This window comes from Athene cunicularia (assembly GCF_003259725.1).
Source record: "Athene cunicularia isolate RWA chromosome 5 unlocalized genomic scaffold, athCun1 chr5_part1, whole genome shotgun sequence".
Lineage (NCBI taxonomy): Eukaryota > Metazoa > Chordata > Aves > Strigiformes > Strigidae > Athene > Athene cunicularia.
In genome coordinates, this window is record NW_020799101.1 from 11,697,172 (window position 1) to 11,720,232 (window position 23,061).

The window sequence follows — 23,061 nt, forward strand, 5'->3', positions numbered from 1 at the left end:
GAAATGAAAGCTGCAGTGTTTTCAAAAACAAAGGGAAGAAGGGTGCCCTGCTCTAATTTGTGGTGGAAGCAGTGCATATGAGTAACAGATTTTGTAAGGTGAATGTGAGGGATATGCTGTTGTTACAGGAGTCATGGCTCCCTGTAGCTGCCAGGGACCACCTTTCTCCACAAAAGAATTCACATAAATATTGGATTTGGAGAAAAAAAAAAAAAAAAGAAAAAAAGATGGTAAAAACACACATTAGGATTGATTTGATTTAGACATGACGTTTTTCAGTTTAACGTCATAAAAGCCAATTGCCATCCCTTACTAACGGTTTAAGTAAAGGCTAATTCCACTGAAAATGTTACTTGCTCCTTTAGACAGAACACATCTAAATACATCTAATACATCAAGCAGAATATATCTAAAAGAAAGAACTAAGAAGATGTCTGATAAAAGATAAATGAAAATGCCTTATGTCAATGGGATAACATTAAATGAACCTGAGGATCCAGTGGATTTAAGTTTAAAATATAAATGTTAGGAGCAAGACAACAATGTTCCCATGCTTACCCTATATAATTAATTACAGATAAACTCCCCCTGCTTTCAGACGCAAGGAAAGAGCCAGGACTCAGCACAGATCTCACAAAGACATTAAAATGAGCACCTGTTGAAATTGCATCCCCTGGAGCCATCAGGTAGCACCTGTTGCATCCTTATGTGGCTGAACACCATACACCACGCAGGAAAACACCTGAAAGGAAGAGACCGCTCCTACGGAGGTGGGAAGGAGGCAGTGTCAGTCCCTCTATCACCCCACCCCCAGGGTAATATATGCCTGGATATGAGATTTTCCATGCGCACTGCATGGAAACTCCAGTACTGACATTAAGCATCAGGTTTGCAAACACTGCAGTGCCAAAGCTGGGCTCATTGCCTCCAGCCTGGGATACAGAAGATTTCCCTCACCATGTCACCACTGCCCACTGGGCACAGCCCTGCAGCAGCAGGTCCCCAGCCCAGCTGCAGAGAAATTGGCTTTGACCCCAAGCAATGTTTTTTGCCGTGCTGATATACCCATCCCTGTGACAGCAGCTGCTCTTGAACTGGGAAAGTAAGAGGGAGTCTCACCCTCCAGTTATCCAACCCCTTGCTTTTTGGTAACTTCACATTTTGGAGAAAAAATTGGTTGTTCATTGGTAGACTATCTCTGCCTCTCATCTTCTCTGCCACATGAACCCGCTCTCCTTGCAGGGGGTATAGGTTTCTAGTAATGTGAGTTCCTGCTGGGCTCCACAATAGCCTTTCAAGAAAATGTTTAAAATGTGCATTGCATTAAAAGGTGAATGAAGATGAGCCAAGTGGCTCATTGCAAGCACAGCATGCAAGGCAGGGTACCACCCAGGGCGAAGGGGCTGCACCAAGCAGTGAGCATTGAGCTGCCTTGTCTAGGGAGGCCTCAAAGGAAAAGAGATGGAGATGGCAACTGCCACTGATGTAAATCTGAATGTATCTGTGTAGGAGCATGTGGGATGGATGTTCACTGTGAGTGTTTCCATGCCACAGGGCAAAGGCAGGCTTAGGGTGGGCTTCGTTCCCCTGTATTACCTGTATTAGTGGTAGGACAGGATCTGCACATCCCCACAAATAATCCTTTGCATTTTAAAACCAAGACACTGTGGGCACACCACTTCTTCTAATCGGTCCAGTATAGTCATTTAATAGGCTAAATGGTGTAACACATCTACAGGACATACATACATTAGTCAAGTATTATGTACAGGTGGCATTTTACAAAATTAGAAAGAACTGAAATAGAGCAAAATCCAACAATGTCTTACTCCATAAAACTTCCTTTCTGCACTACATGAAATATTCTACAAGCTAGACTAGAAAAATATGACTGAATGTCTTTTTTTTTCCTTTTTAGTTTCTACAAAGCTTTTAATCCAGAAAAAATACAAAACAACTATTGAGTTTATTAGAGACAACACTTGCACACAGACAAAGTAAGTGGACATTCATAGACCTGCAAGTTGAATAAATAGGGCTTGTTTGTATAAAACAATTTTCTCTCTATCTTGCTCTCCTATTTTAGGGCCTCTGGCCCATGTTCAGAAAAATAAAAACGGGAGGAGGAGTTTGGCTTTGCATGCTTGTTACACTGAGGCCAAACAGCTTTAGGAGAAAGCTTTAGTTTGAAGCATCCATTTGCTTCAGGTAAAATACTTCAAGGGAGCAAAGCAAAAGAGGGAACAGGAAAGACAGGAGTAATTAGCCTGGAAGGAGGAAATCTGGCATTTCTATATGAGCTGCAGCTTTATGTAATAGGATGAAAAAAGCAGTGCTGCGTGGCGTTTTTTCAGGATGAATGTAGAATTTTGTTGTTTCTTTGGGAAACTTATTTAGGGAAGTGCCATTGACCTCAGGTGGAAATAGGATAAGGGCTATCCAGAGCAGGAAGGGAGGGAGCGTCTGAAAGCAGATAGAGAGCACATAAAATTGGGGGAAGTGTTTCAAACAACTGTTTTTCCTTTTATAAAGCAAAAAGCAAATTAAGTGATATGTCTAATGTCATTCCTCACAGAGCTGGGCAGATGCAGATTGAAAGGAAATCACACAGCTAAAAATGTCGTCACCGTTGTTGTTTTCCCCCCAGAGCTTTGTAAAACTTCTTGACCATCGATGCAAAAGCAGCGTTTAAAGAGCACCTCGCATCCACCCGGCTGCCTCGCCAGCACAGCTCTCCTTCTGCCATGACCAGCTGCAGACAGGTCCGAGTCAGGGACCTCCTCTTGCTGCTCGTGTGCTACCCAAACACGTAGCTTGAGCTTGTTCTTGCTTTGTTGGCTTCACCACTGTCACCAGTGAAGGGGGTGACAAGGAGAGCAGCCAGATTTAGGAGGTGCTCTTGAAACCTTCAGTTATTCTGGTGAAATTCAGTGCTCTGACCAGAATCCCACTCATCCAACAAAATAATTCTGTGACAGTGTAAGTAAGAAAGTCTACATCAAGAAGGCAAAATAGATTGTTACATAGGTTGAGAGAGCAAAGTTTAACTTAAGTATCACATTATACTATACTACACTGCTTATAAAAAGGGTCCTAAATCCCAAACACCTCAAATAATGAGCTATAGTTTTGTACATAAATTAATGTTGCTTTGAAGTAAAATAGTCTCTTTCTTTTGTATTAAACATTCATTGCACAGAATTCTTCGTAAGTAAATATATTAAATTTGGTTGCTAAGAAGGTATAAACTTATTAATACATCTGGCCAGTAAATTTTATCCACCATCACACGATTAAAAGTTGCCTTTAGAGAAAATTATTACTGGAGAAAAGAAAGCACTTGGAAGTCAACTTAAGAGTTAACGCTGGAAGAAATCCTGTTATTTCGTTCCACCTACAGCAAGCGGCTTCTTCCGGCTGCAACATTAATTGGAAGTACAGACCCCATCCAGCCCTGCAAAGACGGAGAAAGCCAACTTCATAGCTTACGGGACACTCATCACTGACACAGTCAAACCCTTTTGAATACATGCATTATCTATCTCCACCAACACGATCCAAAGGGCAGCATTTGGGGCCGAGATGGCTGCTTCTCCTGGGACAGTGGGAGGGAGTCTCTGGGAGGTCCCTGGGCAGAAAGGGGTTCACCCCTGTCAAAATGGCTCCCAAATCCCCAAGGAAAATCCACTGGAGGCCCAAGGTGTCCGGAGACAGCTTGTCCCACTGTGAGCTCTGGTCTCCAGGAGGTGGCTGTGCAAGCAAAGCCAAGGGGGCCGCACTGCAGGTGAGGGCACCCCTCAGCACATGTGCTCCTGCCCGCGGTGGTGTGTCCCACCACCTGGCCCTCCTCCACCCCCTCCTACTGCGGGTGACTCAGAGAGGACCTGGCATCAGGCAAAATGGAGGGCGGGTTTGGGCTGTGCTATGGAGCTCCCATCACCCACCCCCAACCACTGCCTGGCCCAGGTCAAGGGAAGAAGAGCTGGGCCTCTGCACCTACGTTACACACAAAACATACCAAAAGAAGAATTGTTACAACAATTTCTATTAACAAGGTGGGACAAATCCAGCCCTGGCAGAAGTGGGAGCCATCTCGTCGGCTTCAAGAGAGAAAAGCACACGCCACGCCACGGTTGGACCTGGGCCTGAAGAGTGCACAAACAGCACGATCCACCCGACCAAGCCTACAACAGACAGCCTCACTCCACAAACACCAGCGACTAGCTAATCCGCTTTGTCAATGTACAGCAAAGTGAGAGGCTTGAGCATTATTGAAAAGGCAGCTAAGAAAAGGCTGGTTCATCCAAATTTGCACACGTTAGCCAAAGGGAGAGAACTGCTCTGGGCCGCCCTGGGGCCACAGCCTGGAGGCAAATCTTACACTTGCGTCTCTATACAAAAGTTACAAAATCAAATGGTGACATTATATTACATCTATTGTCCATAATATCACAGTGCTAGTTTTAAATGGCTAAAAACAAGAAAGGTTTTAGATTTAAGACATCCCTCCTGTAGAAATGTAACCCCTTTGTCCTGCTGTTGATACCTGAAAGCAGCCTTGCTCAAAAAAGGTAAAACCAATGAAATGTGCTAATTGAAATTAGGAGCATTTTTTCCTTGATAATCTCGTTTTTCCTAACACGTCCCATTGTTTCCCAAGGAAAAAATCAAATAATATGAATCCCAGCCTGAAAATCAAAATGTTGAAAAGAACAGTTCTAAAGCCCAGACGCTTCTTACCAGGTACTAACTAAATAAAACCCTTGCAGATTTAAATACAGATTACTTTGACATGTCTTCAGAGTGTGTTAGCCTTCCAACAACGTTCAAAATGAAGTTTCACTTCTGAGGCCATGGAGTCCTTACTCATCCTCTTCAGTTCTGCTTTCCAGAGTATCTGTACTGTCTTCCACTTCTTGAGCTGGGTGCGCTAAAGTGTCTGCAAACAAATAGCTCATCAGTATTTATTTCCCCATACAGGTACAACAGCCTTCATTTGATTCCCTGCTCCACCAGGCAGTTGATCCATCAGGGTGACCAGACCTGACATGAGCAATTTGCTCTACTTGCAAACCAGTAGTTAAACCTGGAGTAGGGAACTCTGAGTGCATCACAGTCTGACTTTAGAGGGAACTTGAGACCTCAGGATAGATATTAGTGAGATGAGGTGATGATCCCTATGGATAGCCACTGTAGTGGGTGGGCTACCTGCTGTCTTAGTGAAATCTGCTCAATTCCTCAGTCCTGAAGACATAACAAGTCCTAACATCAATGCACAAAACCAACACAGAGGCCACAATGTGCAACCTGCAGGTCAGCCCATAGATCTGGCTGATACTTCTTCTTGCAAGATCAAACCCTGTGGTTGCCACCACTCAGAAATGCCAACTGGAAGAGCAGGTGATTTGACACTTCATGATCAGACTATTTGTCATTGCCCCTTTAAAGGGAAGGGAAGGTACCTCTTGCACCCCATCCTGGCTGCTGTCTCTGGGAGTTTAGGTGTCGAATGTTGGTGCACTGAAATCACTCTTTAAGAGAAAAGGAGAGCACTGAGATTAAAAAAACCTGAAATAAATAAAATAGTTCCACACTGGAGCATTCCCTGTGCAAGCTGCACTGCAACAAGCTCTTATCTTTAGCCATATTTACCCTACAGTGACACTACTGGTCATATCTATATATTTGTGAGCTCCTGCTACACTAAGGTATTGCCAGCACACCATGATGCTTTGAAAATGTGCAGCTGTTAAACACTTTGCTTCTAGGCCAGGAGATGGAAAGGTAGATATATGCTATAGAACAGGATTACTGTTACTTAGAGTGAACTGCTAATGTGCAGTAAACTGCCCGTTGGCCATGTGAGTGGCCAGCACTGAACCTGATGCAGGTGAAAATACCATGTGCTCAAAAGCTACAAGGACAATTTCAGTCCACAGGTCTCCCTCTCCAGTGCAGGTGTTTCTGGGACCTTCAAGCACCCACTGCTCTTTGGTTCACAATTAACTTCAATGCACAGCATGGCCTGAATCTGCTATTTTCCTGCGGGGAACAAGAATGAAAATTACTCATTCAGACCTTCCAGATCCATCTGTTGCTGCTGCTGCTGCTGCTGCTGCTGCTGGACACAGACTCTTTGGTCACCATGAAGACCCTTGTCCTCTGCTGATTTCAGATCATCAGGAGGCCAGCGCAGCTCCCCGCTCTCCACCTCCCCAGACTCGGTCGGTTCCACCACAATTGATGGCAGTCTTTTGGACAGCTTGGGGTACTTCTCACGTGAGTCTGGGAAGGCCTGGTAAGACATTTGGGGAAGTGTTGTGAGAGATGAAATCCCATCAAAGCCTTGCCCAGGGATGCATATTCAGAGCAAGCAGAGTACATGCTCCATTTTAGCATCCTTTCTACATTTGAAATGCACTCCCACATCCATCAAAAACCCCCTTCAAACTGGTGAAGGGCAAGAATCCTGCACAGGGAGGATTTCAAAAGCAGGTGAATCCAGCTCCTTGCTAACCAGATGCTGATGCAGAGGGGCCAAGGTCTCAGCACACTCTCCTCTGCACATGCTGTCCCTTCCTGGGCAAAGAGCCGACTTTGCTCGCCAGTGTGTAGGGCAGATGATTGCCTTGACTTGTGTGATCTGACACGTGTAGTAAAAATGGAGACGTAGGAGACAAAAATTATTTTCTTGCCAAACACTCATGTTTCAGTTCTGGTGGGTTTTTAAGACACAAAGGTCATGGCTGTAACAGTAAGCTAAATAGCTGCTGCAGCCCTGCTGGCTGATGTCCTTTTACTGTGTTACGATATTCATGGTTTGTCACAGTGACAGTTTATTAAGAAGCCACCACTGTGCAGAGCTATTTTCTATAACGTGAAGCATGGTATTTTATGATGCATTCATGCAAAACAGGTAGCTCCAGAGATCATCTTTACACAGATGATGGTGTTAGCTATTATTGTGATTTGTCACATTGAAACTGCAGGTCAAACACTATGCAGCAATTAGAGCTTGAAGCTGAACTAGGTCTTTTTAGTGAAGGATACCGTAACACATAAAAGTGCTTTCTTGTTTTCAACATTGCTGGTTCATTTAAATCTCTCAGGGTACTTTGTTTTGGATTGGTTTTTTTCCTGTTGTTGGGTTTTTGGGGTAGTTTTTTTGAGCTAAAAATCATTCCACTCCTCCAGGATGTTAACATAAGACAAACTGTTGTTGCTTCACTGAAACCTTATCTCCTGGCTTCTCAAACTTCTCTATATCTGCACTAATGGTCTGAAAATTTCTCCATGCTAGCTGAGTTTTACTTTATTTTATTTGTAACAGTAAAATCAAGTGCAGACTAGAGGACTGAGTTCAGAGCAAGAACCATCCCAGTTTAACTCCAGGCACCTCCACAGGTTTGCTGTGTGCTGGTGGGAAACTCCCCACACATCTGCAACACGTTTACCACTGAATCAGGGTCTCTGGTTAGACTGAGCACTGCTGGTTATGTGAGCCAGTCTCAGCACAGCTCCTGCTACAAGCACAGGCAGAAACATGCAGATAGTCCCTAATCACCATAAAAGTGGGCACATCCCCCAGGACATTGCCGGGGATCTGAGGGTGTCATAACCCACTGGAGATGTTTGTTCCATGGCTTTTGCAACCAGTAGCTGCTCTCTCTAAGAGCTTAGGGTTTAGTCATCCCACTTGGCATCAGAGTTGGCATGGGGAGGCAAGCCCTTGGGAAGGGCAATTCTCTTCCTTTATGTCTGGGAAGCAGCAAGCACATTTTTATCATTGCTGTGATGCCTGTATCTGACTTCTGGAGAAGGACAATAATTCTCACTCTCATGTTCTCACTCCTGTGGTAGTGTTGTGAGGATTCATTACTGTTTGCAAATCTACATGAAGGTGAAAAATGTTGTATATTAATTATTGTTAGTGTTGCAAAGTGAAACATAATTAAGAAGAAATTTCTTTTGTGAGAAAGCCCCTTCAGCTTAACTAGACCAAGTGAATCACTGAAGATAAAGCTTTCTAATGCCTCCCTGAGCTTTGGGTGTAACTCATCCTGGTCAAGTGATGCTACTCATGATGCCTATCAGAAAAGGTCCCCAACTTTCCCATTACACAGCATCCTTCTGAGCTGTTTGTAATTTATAAAGACATTTTCATGGCAGCTCTCTTGACTGGGAGGAATTTTTAAGAAGCTGCTAATACAATCCAGCTATTTCCAAATATGAGACAAGGTAAAATCTCCTTGGACAGGACAGGTCCAGAGACATCCCTAAGTAGCAGTGCACTCTTCTTCAGACCCATGGTGGAGCCCAGCTCCCTGAGTCTCATGGCTCAGCTGGCAGAAAACAGCCATAAAATTGTAAGCAAATTGCCTTATTTCCTCCCAGGGCTGCATATGCCGGTGACAGTGACCTCTTTTCCCAGCTGCTGCTCAGCCTGCCTGGGTGGCAGAGGTCTGTGTGACAGCCACCCCGTACCCAACCCTGCTGGCAACCTCTGGATGGGGGGATCCAATGCAACAAAATTTCTGCTTTTTAATCTGCTTTCTGAAGCTCTAGGGAATGACACACACTGATCTAAAAATGTGCTAAAAGCCAATTATTATGGCTGCAACAAAATTTAGGTAAGGCACCTGTACAGCCTCAACTTGGCTATTTTTGTTTGTGTCATTCTCATATGGTCTTTTCTCACACCAATCTCATAATGTGTTTTTCCACCAGAGCCCAGTATTTACCACGTCCCTCCAGAAATGAGTCAGGACTGGGGGCCTCGCTCTGTTTTTCTGCGGAAGCTGGAGTGTGTGACGAGTGGGCAGGAGACTGCAGGAAGAGAAGGACCAGTCTCCTGGCCAGAGTGCTTGGAAGTTGCTGGAAGAAACCTAGTTTTCCTACTGAGTCACTGACTTTGCACTACCTCTCATTTCTTTTTGTTTTTTTGCCTTGGGGTGGTCATCACTAAAATGGGGATGGTACCACCTTCTCCCAGAGGGGAAGGGTAAAGGAGCTGGGGGAAAACCTCTGGAGCATATGCTCAAGGACACCATAGAGCAGTCCTAAACACATAGGTAGAGTCAGAGCTGGCACAGGGCTTGGGCAGTGTACACTAACACAGTACTGAAAACCTGAGACTCAGTAAAAGAGGAAAGAGAATTTTAAAAATGTGCTCTGAGAGAGCAGCACCTATCCTGTGTGGTCAGTGTGGCATGAGAAAGCCTATGGTACACTCTTTAATTGCATATAATCCTTCTCTGCATGCACAGTGATTTGAAATTAGCAAAATTTCAGTTCTGACTTCCCTGGCTTCCAAATATTTTACTTCAATCTGCAATAGGCTTCTCCTAGAGTAGCTTTCTGAGCCTGCTTGCAATCATACACCTTGTGTTGAGGAGCAGCTCAGGTCCACCAGGACACGTTTAGGTAGTTTGTCCCTGGCAGTGTCACTGAGAGTCATGAGCACAACCACAGAGCACAAACAGGGGTGTGGGGGTTGTCACAAAGGGGGGTTCAGGACATCGTGATCCCTCCTGCTGGAATCAGCACTGCAGGCGGGTATGTGAGTGGGTGTGCGGGACCGCCAGGGACAGAAAGTGCTCCTGCACCTGCCAGCTAATGGTCCCGACCAGTGCTGCTGCTATGGTGCCACAGCCATTTATGTGAATTACGCAATCGCTTCAAATGGTCTCTTTCCTAAAAAGGGAGCGCCCTCTGAGCCTAAGGAAATTTAGCTCATTACAAGGGTGGCTGTATAAAAGCTGTGGTACAGTATTGGCTGGATGTCTTCACCACACATGGTTGCTCAGCTCTGAACTCTTGGCGACAGCCTCTTTGCCTGCATCCTCACAGGGGCTGGGCATCATTGTTACTGTGCCCTGGAGACCTGGAATCTGACAGAACCCTCCTGCCAGAACCTTTTAAAAATAAGAACCTTTTAAAAATACCTAAGTAGGATAAAACATGTATTTCAGTGCTAGTTCTTCTGGAAGCTCTGCGATTCAACATCAACACATATGACAGTTATTGGTTGTATTAAATTGCTTTTGAAAAGCAACTCAGGATACTTTCCAGTTTTTCTAAAGTTACCTGGCTTGAAGGGCCTCCTTCTTCCTCAGGAGTCTGGCTGAGTGCGAATTCCTCCATCACCGGTTCCCGTGTGTTCATCACCTCTGTCATGCTGTGAATATTAAAGCAGAATGGGAAAACTCAGCTCTGAGCTTTAGCCCCACAGTTAATTTAACAAAAGATACTGGCTTTTCATATTTGTTAAAATAACTGAGTTACAGACTGTCCTTTCTAAACAGCCACTAAGAAGCGTTTCCCTGGCCCTCTAAGCCAACTGCTACTGCTACATGCCATGACACAGAGCAGGGCATCGACCCCAGCTGCTCCCCAGGACAGCAGAGAGGACCCTCATAGAGTCCCAGACCAGCAGGAAAATGGGAGTCCTCCAATGTTATCAGCAAATGGTTTATTACTGATCTATGAGCTCAGAAATTGCATCTGTTGATCAAAAAATGTTACTCGTGGAAATATCAGCCTTGAATTAAATTTTCATTCTGATTCTTCATAACATTTTCAATATTTGCTCTTCCCAGATGTCTCTTCCATTTAGTCATGAGCCAGCACTTCTTTTTAAACTGTTAATTCCAGACATATCAACTGTATCAGCGTTTATGGGCCAGATTTTCAGTAGTCTTTACTTCTCTGAGTGTTCAGAGAGGTGTTGAGTGGGATTTCCAAATGCATCAGGGAAGGTTTGGGACCTAAATCCCATTTAAAACAGGGACTTAGGAACCTTAGCTGCTTATGTGCCCATTAAACATCCCCCTGCAGGCACTACAGCGCTGGCCCTTGCACTCTCCTTGTTCCACTGGGCACTTCAGCACCCGGGAGCAGAGGGATGAGAGCAGGCTGCAGTCCTCACTGCAGGGAGCTCAGCCCAGCCCATGGCTGGGTCGCTGCATGTCTCTATGGCATTAGGAATTTCCTCACATTTGAGATTTATAGAATAGCATTCTATTGAAAAAATTTGATGATGTCTGAAAACTTCATAAAATGTATTAAGCACGTAGGAGTGAACAGAGCCTGAACCACTCTGTTTGACCTACAGACTGAAGGGACCGTGTTCATTTTGGACGGGAATACATCAGCCCTGGATGGCTTTGGCCCTAGGCGTTCCACTCTCTCTAGCTGGCATTTGTCAGGTACGGCAGCTACTGGCTGCCAGAGCCTCCTGCGGCAGGCAGAATGTAGGCATCCTCAATTACATCGCCCTGCCACAGCAAGCACCCTTTAGGCACGACTAAATGCTGCCATTAATTCTGGTCCTGCTTCACACACAAAAGCCTTCTTTGTAAAGGCTGCTCCTACTGAGAAATGCAAACTAAAACATCTGAAGGATAACTTGTTTCAGGCTTACATTACCAATTACCCCACAAAACTAAATTTTACAATATCTGCAATTACTACAAAACCCTTCACAATGACTTTAATTAGCTGTAGCAAGAGCAGCGTGATATCGCAGAGACTTTCACTCCCACTGCATCACATTTAAAAAAGAGCACAGCAGACCCAGGAGATGCTTGAGCTCAACAGGCCAGGACCCGACTCCATAGATATCCATCAGTTTCGGGAAAAGCCCCGAAGCGCCAGCCTTGGACCCAACCAACACTGAATTAAACAGCACACTTCCTGGTAAACATACACACAACAGGAGGCTCTGAAACCAGGCTCTGAAACTCAGCAAGAGGCTGAACCAAACCCCTGACCTGGGCATCCCCCTGCTTACACAGCCTGAATCCTCCCAGAGACATGGCACAGTAGAAAAGGGACAAATTCTGTCCGCTCGGAAGAGAGATTTGAACTCTCTGCCTTTGCTCAGACCTGTACCCCTCCCCAGGGACACCACATCAGGGCACCACAATCACTTAATCAGTAAAATACATTTATTTTCTCAACACGTGCTTTTATTCATGCAGCATCCAGCAGGCCATACCACTTGGCACCCATGGATGACAGCACAGGAAAGGAGACCCTTTCCTGGAGTGGTGATCATGGGCCCAGCTGTGCTACCTGTTCATGCCACCTGAGACGGTGCTTAAAGGACAGAGCTGTGCCCTTGGATCCTGCCTTGCCCAAAATGAAAGCAGCACTCCCTCCATTGCCTCCTCTCACTGATCACCCCTGGTGCTCATGCAGTTCTTGCTTTTTTTCCATGTCCTCGTCCTTGTCTCTCCCTTTGTCCCAGAGGGACCCTTCTGCATCCCTCCTGCTGCCCCTCCAGCGCTGCCTCTGAGGATGACCATGCTGAGCCATAGCAGGAGCCTGCTCTCACACTCCACAGGAAGAGATGGTCTGGGGGGCTTTCACACTGCCTGTTAGCCAGACCCAGCCGTGAGCTGGAAGAGCACGGGGCCCACTGCTCTAACCATGTCCAAGATGAGTATCTTTCCTTTTGGATCCTTTTTGGGGTTCAGTGCCCCATTCCCAGCTGTCCTAGATTGCAGGGAAAGGGAAATGAGGAAGTGTGTGTCTGGATGGAAATAATATTGGAGGCTTTGTGGGGGGGCCGGGATTCATGAAGTTTTGGGCTTGGCTACCATGGAGAAGTCATATCCCACTGATGTATGTCCTGGGGGTTGGTCCCCGCTAGCCAGCAGCAGACTCCTGCAGTTGCCCACATCTGGCTAGCTTATTTTAGCAGCCTTTCAATACATACTCAGTGTTTAAAACACTTCTTTGTCCTTGTTCCATGGGACATTAGAGATATACATCCACACACACACTGTCAAATGTGTCATATGAGCTCAAAGATGTTGTTAAGACCTCATGAAATTCTATTATTGAGCAATAAGGGGCTCCGTGCTTCCCTAAGACCACATTACACCCCGCAGATTATTTCTAAATGACAAAGACAAATGATTCTGGCTAGGAAAATGGTGACAATCCTGCCAGTGTTACAGCAGATGCCTCAGTGAATCAGCTCCCAAGCTGCTGAAGCCCAGGCCATTTCACAAAATCCATGCAACTTAAGACTTTGATTGAATAGGATGGCAGAAGTGATTGTACTTGATGTGTTTCAGAAAAGAACATGGGGCCATGCATTTGGCAAAAGAATTAGGCTTTAACGGGAATAAATTAATTGTTTTCAGTCTCCACTTAGAAACAGTAAAGGAAAGCAAAAAAATCTATATGGGCTGTGAAAGCAGTGATGCTTCTAACAAGCTTAACTAGGTATTTAATGCTAAAAATAACTAGAAGTAAAATAAATGAGAATGCCACTGCAAATCATTTAATCTGAAACTTCAAAATCACCTGTAGGACATCACTGAATTGTTTATAAAGCCACAGAATCTGAAAAAAGGGTTTGGTGGCTACTTAGGGCTTTTTAAACTATGATATGATTTACGTGCAGGAGGAATTTTTTAATTTTCAGCCAGTTTTGATGGAAAAATGTTGAGCCACTTTTAGTGCTGCTTTTATGTGAGGTGTACTAACGCACAACAAAAAAGTGGCTGATACAAGCAAATTATTGTAAGAACTACATCTCTTAAATTTGGTCTTGCATCCACTTTATGTACGGTAGATGCTAATATCACCAATGACATACACTAGCCACAGTGATGCAAAACAAGGCAACAAATAGCATTTACAAACAAATAAATTCTGTTCTGGTGGATGAGTCACCTACTCTGAACCTTAAAATTCCTGTGGCAGTGAATTAAGAATGCATTTACTTCCCCTAGGTTTAATTAAGCACAAATATACCAATTAGGAACAAAAGAGCAAAATCTGTTCTTGCTTTTCTGTGAGAAAACTACATTTAGAGAAGATTATCTTAAATGCAACTGCTGCAGTTTCAGGACCACAGTATGCTGATCTTTTTCCAGGGGCATGGAGCAAAAGCACAGCTTGCTTTCTGCTGTTTGTGATGGCACTAACAAGGTTAGTAACATACAGAGCAATATATAAGTTGACAAATGCTAAACCACCTACCATGAGAAAGTACTCAGAAACAATACAGATATTTTTATTTTAGGTTTTGAACAGAAGGCAAAACTGACCTGTGAAATTCCTGGTGGCAAAACAGTGTTTGAATGAAAACCAGCTTCAGGATTCAAAAACGTGAAGTGCTTACGTGGCTACGGAAAACAGGCAGGTTGCATGACGCAAGCAAATATTTCCTTAAGAAGAGGGGCAAAACCACATTTTATGGGACAGGCTGAACCACTGTTAGGAAGAGTTGTTATCTGAAGCAAGGATCAACCTGGAAGATGATCAGACATGCACCAAACTGAGGCCTGATCCTGCTCTCACCTCATGAACCAGGATGACAGCAAAAGGGGATGCCCGACCAGAGCATGAGGGTCTGTGGGGGATAACCAGCAAGTACAGGGCAATGGCAGAAGAGAGCATGTTACCTTCAATCACATCAACAGATGTCACTTCCAAAAACTGTCCTTGCTGCAGGCGTTCACGTCGTTGATGAAGTGTAGTGCAAACTCTGTCAAATCCTAAAAATGCCTGAAAGAGACAATACAACAGTCAGAGCATGCAACCAAAGTGACAACACTCGCAGAGACCAGTGTGAGAGAATACTACTGAAAACTTGCTGCAGAAACTCCTACTGTGAAAGCCTGTATAATTTTTCTATGCCAGATGTGACTTGATCTCACTAAGGATGCAGCTCGTAGTATACCTTGTGAATTACCAACGCAATTAATGTTCTGAAAACACCCAAAGCTCTTAGCTGAAATACCTTACAATCTGACTCTTTTTGTGATGCTAAATCTTATTCCTTAGCGTAAGCTGTATAAAAACTGCTGAAACTGGGACACTCTGAAATTCTCCCATACAGGAATTTTGATGATAGTTGGAAAATCAGAATAAAAATGTATACCCTTATTTGGCAGGATCAGTGTGCTTAGTGAGACACAGTTCATAACATCAAAGAACGAGATTCCTGCTCAAGAAGCTACTGGTCAAGACACAAAGAAGGCAAAAGATGCTGAAAGAAGGATATCTTAGGGTTACATTACTGCATGTTTCTTTCAGATATCACAGGAGATGGGATTTTTGCAAAGGTCTATTCCAAACCGAAGGTAATACTCTGACTGGTATCAAGACAGGGAGCTTGGTGAGCAGAGGTGAGGATCCCACCATTTCAAAGTGTGAATCACTGATTTCTGATGACTACTCTGTCAGAAAGTCTTAGCTGAAGAGCTTGAGGAGTTACAGTGCTGAAATATAGTCAGTATCTTGGCCAAAGATGATTTTCTGAGAAATTTGTTTAGCTCTACAGCTTGCCAAATATATATTCATGCCAGCCACAGCTATTTCCTTGGACGGGAAAAAGGTGTTTTCAGTGAAGTGAATGGCACTAGTGTATATATTTTATATCCTCCAGTGGTTTGGATTCCAGCCCAAGTGATTAAACAAATCTACCTGCTCTGGAAGCCTTCCTACCAAGATTTATAACACTGGATTAACTGCACACTGATTTTATTCAAAAACAGTGACAGAGGAAAAATTGTGCATTGCATTCTGGAGTTTCTTCTCATGCCACAGGCCATGCTTACTGCAAATTAGGGAAGCAGGAAATCACATCTCCTTCCCCAGAATTCCATTCAGAAGGTTTAATTCTTCTCTAGCAATTTTCCTTCCTAACCAATAATTAAACCAACTTCAGAGATGCTAATTTTTTGTCCCTTAAAAATTCCTGACTACACTCAGTGCTTGTCTCTTGTATGGAAACCAGATATACCACGTTAACCAATACTCTGGGAAGAAGATTTTTATCCCACTACCCATTACAAAACCACTACTATTAAGCCTATGAAAATTCATCACGAACTTGTCTACCTTCAATCCCTCCTTTAGAAAAGACTGGATGTAGTAACAAGAGACAAAATGGTATAAGAGATAACGGACCAGGCACCACGTGGCCACTGGTTGGAATCCAAGCCAGGCCAGTTTCTGTTTAGAGGTATCTTCAGAGATACGTAAGGATCCATGCAGTACTGAATGAATTAAACCCACATCCATTGCTTTTCCAGTCTCAGCAAAGGATTTCTGGATTGAAATGATCCAAAACCAATCTCCTCTCCAATGTTTTGGGCAAGTCTGTCCTAAGGTGCATTGCAGTGTTTGAGAGCAGATGTCAGCCCCTAGAACTCAGCTGTAATAAAAAGAAAATCACGTAAGGACTGCAGCATGGAAGAAGTCCCTTTGCCTAGCTCCACGGCCATATTTAAAAACAGAAAAACTTCTTCCCAGTTCAAGACTGTTGAAGAGTTCAGTGTTTCCAGTGTATAAAACTACCAGAATGCATTTATTCTCTGAAGAGGAAATACTCACTTTATCTACCTAATAGATGTGATTGTCTTCTTTGGCTGACACTAGAGGAAACATAAACTAATACCCTTCCTTTTATGATACTGCTTAATCTTTTTAAAACAAGGCATGGCTACTGAGACCATGCAACAAGCCTTTACTGCAGTAGAAAGAGTCTGGAAATCACTTGAGTAAAGCCTATCTCTTCTTATCCCTTCTTACTTTTACCCACCTTTGCTGTTTTGCAGTCTGGACCCCATTTACACAATGCAGCCTCTCCCAACCTAACCGTCTTCTACCCCCAAAATAACTTGCCCTGCTTTGCCTCAGCTTGATAATCAGTTTCTTCTCTGGCTCCAGGAATACCAACACAGTTGTGCTGCTACTAACAGAAACAAGAAGTCTCAAGTCTCAGAAACCAGTGATGCTGCCTGTCCAGCCCTCCTCTGGGCTTGGAGAGCCCTGCTACACCTCCCAGTAAAGAACAGTTGATTTAGGGACTACTCCAAGATATGATCACGTCCTACTTCTTTAGGAGCTGTAGCACCAAGCGACGTGTGAGGAGATACAACCAAGAGAATGATAGGAGAGCTTGTTCCAACAGTGAGACCAAGCAATGCTACACTGGTGGCCCCTTTGCTAGATCAAGGGCCTTCAGCCTCCCACCCCAAACGGATGGATTTCCACCTGTGCTGCTTGGCCAAAAGCCCAGGTACTGAAAGGTGCTCTCTGGGCTTCTCTCCCACTTTGGAAAGCATCTGGGACACATTGTGTATTTGGAGTTTCTACACCACAAGGACACGGTCTGTCACGGTGGGGTGGTCTTACCACCCACAGGAGGACAACAGGCGCCAGGGAGCAGAAGCGGGATGTTGTGCAGCAATTCTGGCCAGCTGGGGTGTGTGTGGGAGGCCTGGCCTGGCTGTCTCTCCTGTGTCGTGCTTGGCCTTGCCATGCAGGGAGAGGACTCTACCATGCACAGCAGCAGAGGTCTTTCCTTGGAATAAATCCACTGTGAATTGCAAAGTAGATGTTTTTAAGACGAGTGCACTTCATCAGGCAAAACAGAAATAGGAACTGGCCACAGGTTGCAATCCTAGCAGCCCAATGTTTCAGAGGTGCTGAGCCTTGAACACTTCCCTGGGAGGCAGCAGCACCTCCAACACCAGGTCACTTTTATTTAGAGATGCCTTCTACTCTGAAAGCATCACCCCTCCTCTCCCAGCAGCCACAGTGTCGGAGACAACTGGGTGGCAGGAGACCTGATGGGACAGCCCCTGATTGGCAGGGGCTGCGGGACAGCCTCCTCCCCGCCCCAGGCTTCCCGAGTTCATTGTTCCCTCACTGAGCACTCATGGATATATTATGATAACAGCCTAACAATACTACATTGAAGGTACACCTTCTAACAAATAAGTGTAGATAGGTGCTAGAAATTGGCCTGGAACCACTGCTCCAGGTGCCAATTTATCATTTTTCTGGCACCACAGAAACAGGAGCCTTCCCCTTCTTACTTCAATGGGATATTCCCAGGGGCTTTACCAGTCCTGTATTTAAATTATGGAGAGACATCCCCCCCCCAGCTCTGCAGGCTCAGCCTTGTGGGCAGGAAGACTGTAAAGGCCAAGCTCTGGGAGCTTGCCCATGCCATTGCAGCACATGCGGTTCCCACTGATTTCAGATAGTGCCTCAAACAAACCAGGAGTTCAGCCTTGGGCGTCCGGTCCCCCCCCGTTTCACCCTACTAAAGCCTCTGGATAAATGCAAACTTTTCTTCATTCAAGAAGTCTAGTCTTTGTGTGTGCTACAAAAAGAACCCCCTGCTATTGATTACAAGGAAAATTGGGACAGGGCATGCATAAGAATGGTGTTAGGCAGGAGGAGCAATGGTCTACTGCTTGATTTTTGTGAAGTGGAAAATTTCGACACGACACAGTAAACCCTGCTCAGCAATTCCCAATAAACAAACAGGCCCAAGGAGATTTTTCCACCTAGAAGAAAGGGTGCCTTATTTGGGCCACTTTGCTGCAGCAGATCGGGCTGTCAGTTCAGCCAGGGTGGATGAGTGGGAGATCTAGGACAGAGCTATGGTTGTTGTGGCGGATGAAGCCATGAAGGGGCTGCTCACATGGTACCAGAAAGTGCACGTCCCTGCCACGAAATCTCAGTTGGCATCCTCTAGGGCCAGGTGCTTCTGTGGATCCAACTTTTCTACACCTTAGTTAGTGTCCTAGGAGGATGGAGCTACAGCTTAGGCCCTGCAGTGCTGCAGGCCACAGAGGTGTCCTGGGCCATCCATATGCAGAACCATGCCCACTACCTCTGCTGAGGGTGGGACACCAGCTTCAGCATCTTGGCACAACCCAAAGTAAGCACTTACCTCAGTGACACCCTGCAGCCTCCAATTTCCATGACTGCCTACTGAGCTCAGCTTTTGGACACTGTGGATAGGAACTTGGACAGCTTCTTTGTTTCCCCTGGTTGCACATTTGTAATGGATGCACTTTATGAAGTGTTGTGGATTCCATGGGACTAGCGAAATGTAAATTACCGCATGGACCACAGAAGATAAATGCGTGTGTGTATGAACTCCTATTTAAACCTCCCACTTCTTTTTGGATGCAAATCTCTTTCCTAAGCAACTGAGAAAAGTGTGATATGTGTCAGAGTCTGGAGATTAGAGATCTGTTCTGTTCCCTCATTTCAGAAGCTCTTGTCTTTGGCCACCCACGCAGTACTTGAGTTCTGCTCTCCGCAGGCCAAAGCTGCCTTCCTCTCCTTGGCAGCGTGTGCTCTGTAGAAGATGTTGATCTCTCTCAGGAAGCAGCAAGATGAAATGACTCTCGATGTGGAGGAGCAGGCATTTTAGCATGAGACACAGCACGTAGTTGAGGAGAGCGAAAAGGGGTAGGAGGCTGCTATTTCCAGACCATGCTGCCTCTCACCGCTAACTTCACAGCGAGCTGCAGTTTTTACTGTTCCTGCTCCAAAGAAGCTACTGGGGTAAATATCACCCTGGGGAATTTCTCAAACACTCATCTGTGGACTACCAACACTAGAAAACACGGGCTCACAAAGGGCATAGTACTGGCAGGTCACTCTAACTCAGCTTCCTTGACTCCTGGTGTTGCACAGTGAGGCATTAGGGAACCGTTGTTCTTCTGACATCCCCAGCTTCTCAATTTCCAGTTTGTTGTACTTGTCCAAGTACCTATTGGCCCTGTTTGCAAAAAGGAGCTAGAAAATTACTAAGATGAAGGAAAAAGAACTAAAATGTGCCTAGCTATCACAATTTTTAAAGCAATCTCATGATTTGGGGTGATTTAACTGAAAGTTTTTTTGCAAATGATGTTTGCAATGCTACTTGCTACTTGACGGGTTTTTCTTTTTTCTTTTTCCTTTTCCTGGCTGCTTTAAAGAAGCTCATTTATTTCAGCTCTTTGATCTCAGAACTAAACTACCTGAGCTTTCTCGCAGAAGATGCCACAAGGGATAGGTACGGCAAGGGAGGAGAGCAGGGCAGCCAGCCAGGATGCTCGGAGATAGGGATGAGGAGCAGACAGTCAGGAAGCATGTGCAGAGCAGTGGAGGGAGGAAGAAGCAGAGCAGATGGGAAGAATGACTAAGCCAGCTCCTCTGAATGCTGGTAGACCTTGGTATCATGGAAATCTCCACAGAGTCCTCATGGAACCATCCACCAAAAGAAAGTTGTGGGTTTGTTGGTTTTTTTTTTTACATCGTATTCAGCAGCTAATTGATGTGAGAGGACCTCATTAAGAAAACAGCCTCATCAAAATTAGAGATAAGCCTCAAGAAGCTGTTAAATGTTTTTAGCGTGCAAATATTCTCATCTGAGAATGTGCTTTTGGGATCAGAAATGCCTGTGCTGAGCAGAGTGTTTCTGAGCTCTGCTCACGCAGTGAACCTTGCATTGACTTCAGTTTCTCAAAACAACCTTATGAAGGCAGCACCTTACAAATAAGTATATAATTCCTTCTAACTCAGAGCAACCATTACTAAAGTGTCTCAGAAAGAAATGGTTTTGTTTCTAGGATCTTCTCTGGAAGATGACAATTCTCTCATCCGTCATATTTCATGCCACGATTGTCCCTCACCTTACAGCACCTGTGGAAGTTAGTGACAGATGAAAACTGGCTTCCTGTGCTTCTTTATACTATTCCCTGGGTATTTCTGGATGGTCCTGAATTCAGGCCATAGTCCCTCGAGCAGAAGGTGAAAGGGAAAAAACACATCTTAGAGCATCAACACAGAGTAGGTGATTCTTAGATGGAAGTTTCATGGGAAATGGATTGCAAAATGTCCGATGTCTCTGGTACTGTGAAAGAATACTCTGGACAGTCTATCACTGGGCTCATTTCTAGGTAACAGAATAGGATAGGAGATTATGTATGGTCAGGTAGAACAGTATTTACTTAAAAGATAAACTAGTTCTTTCCTTGTAACTTTGAGGAAATTAGAATACAGTGCTATCGGTGCTGTAATATGATGCAATATTATTTAGTTAGTAGAGAATTTAGTAAAGCCAACGCAGCAGAAGTGTTAGATTTCAAAAACAAGCAAACAAACACCCACCAGACACTCCTAAGAGAACAATGAAGAGACTTTTAATGTTCCTTCTTGGTAATTAACAGCACAACTGCAGGTGTCACAACATCACAACCTAACACCAGAGATGCGTTCTTTTCTCTAGGAATTAAAACTCTGTCACCTTAATTGAATTTCCAAGTATGGGAAGTTGCCTGGCCTGAGATGGAAGATATGAGAACACCACGTGCTATCGCAGCAGGAATGGGCACAATGGAGGGTGAGGACAACACACAGCTAAAATAAAGAAATTATTTAAAAAATAAAAATTCAGTATGAGTGGGTTTGGTTTTTTTTTTTTTTGGAATGACTCAGTAACACTGAGAGCAACATGCATTAATAAGGCTATGAGTCTTCCTGCCAACCAATTATAACTCACCTTCCAGATCTAGAGGTCTCCTAAATATTTGACCAGTGGTAGTTTATGTGTGTACATCTCAGAGACAGGACTCAGCTGAAAATTCAGGTTACATCTTACAAAAGTTGCAGTGGTCTCATCAGAGGAGCTGGACTTGTTTTCTCCTAGTCCTATGGGGACATGGGCACTATAGGGCAAAACACAGTCAATGCACCCTGATGAGAGCAGGTGGTTGTCCTGCTGGACCAGAGCTTCTTCCAGCACTGGTATCTGCTCTGCAGAGGATGGTACTGGTCACACTCTTCCCAAACCGTGAAGGAGAGGTGATCCCAGCCCTTAAAGACTTTGCAATCAAAGAGGGACAAAGGCTGAAACAGGGGACTGAGACAAGGTTTTAAGGACCTTAAGGTAACAATCAGTCTTCTTCATTCTACCTCGCTGTTACCAGTCAGCAGTTTTCCTGGGGACTGCAATAAAGCCTTCCTTTGAAGACCAAAAATACAGGAAATAGATTCATTTACAGATTTTTCTAGAGAATGTACACATGCCTAAGGAGCAAAGGGAAGGGCTGTTGCCGAGGCAGATGCTAGTCTCCTTGAAGTCCTGGCAGGGCTCCTCCTGCCTTACATGCCATAGGATCTGCTCCGGATCAAAGCTTCTCTGACTGACCCCTCCAAAATAGACAGATATGGTTAAATAGGCTCAAGCACAGGGACATAATTTCAGAAATGAGTGAGAAGGATTAATTTCAGCCTGTGACACTGTGGGGTTGATACCTGATCTATGCAAAAGCCTGTTGCTTAATACAAAGAGATCATTGTGAGAAGGAAGGGAAAGTAGTGACTATATTTGCACACTCATTTCTTCTGCTAAAGTAATGTACCAGAGACGTTAGAGGAAATTCCACTTGATTGACAAATTGTCAGGCTAGATCGGGAAAGCAAGGAAACCAGGTCAAGTCAATCCCTCTTTGCTTGTTTTCTGTCTGTTATCATAATGTTGACTCTGAAAACATGTTTTTAAATGGAATATTAATTATCAAAATCCTGAGCTGTGAGCTGGATTCTTTTCTGGGCACAAAATTTGTTGCTCATTAAATCTAAGAGATGGAAAACACTGGCTTGAGCCTGGTTGTGTGTAGGCAGATTTCCCCGCTTCACCTTCATTTTCAGGCTACGCATAAGGAGGCATTGTGCTGAGAGCCAGGCTACGGGACAGACGTTGAACACCAACTTCTGGGTCCTTCAGCAGGATTTGAAACTATAGCCAGGAGGGCTCCCTTCGCTGTACCACTGACTATACGACTGAAGTAAAGATCTCAGTCAGGAAAAAACTAATGGAAACAAATTTCTCTCTGTATATCGCTTATTGTGGCTTGAGGGGTTAATGCTACATCCAGGCTAACCTAACGCCCCTCCGCGACTGTAGCCACATTCAGAGATCTACAAACACAGCTCTGTCCCAAATGACAAGAAAATTTTTGTGGTATGTTCATTTGGCAGCAGGAAAATATTCACAGCCCTTGCTCAGAGTGAAACATAGTCCTCATTTACAGAGCAAAGTAGGCTCTTTCTTTCTCTACAAGTAACCATATGCACGGTATTTGCTACCTGATGGAAAAAGCAGGATTTCGGTGTTCTTTTACCGAGTTCAGCTAGACTGAAAGCAAAAGCACCATTGTCTTAAACTTGCGCTTTGTTACCCACTTCCTCGCCTAAAAAAAAAAAAAAAAAAAAAAAAAAAAAAAAAAAAAAAAAAAAAAA

General features: G+C 44.5%; 1 protein-coding gene across 1 annotated transcript; it reads right to left on the bottom strand.

The window, feature by feature from the left end:
- Positions 1-2,354: 2,354 nt before the first annotated feature.
- Positions 2,355-14,526, bottom strand: LBHD2 (LBH domain containing 2). Its single transcript, XM_026849669.1, has 4 exons — positions 14,424-14,526; positions 10,087-10,177; positions 6,079-6,295; positions 2,355-4,939 (listed from the first exon to the last, which is right to left on the bottom strand). Exons 2-4 carry the CDS (start codon positions 10,174-10,176, stop codon positions 4,863-4,865), a joined length of 384 nt encoding a protein of 127 aa, XP_026705470.1. The 5' UTR covers position 10,177; positions 14,424-14,526; the 3' UTR covers positions 2,355-4,862.
- Between the last annotated feature and the right edge of the window lie 8,535 nt (positions 14,527-23,061).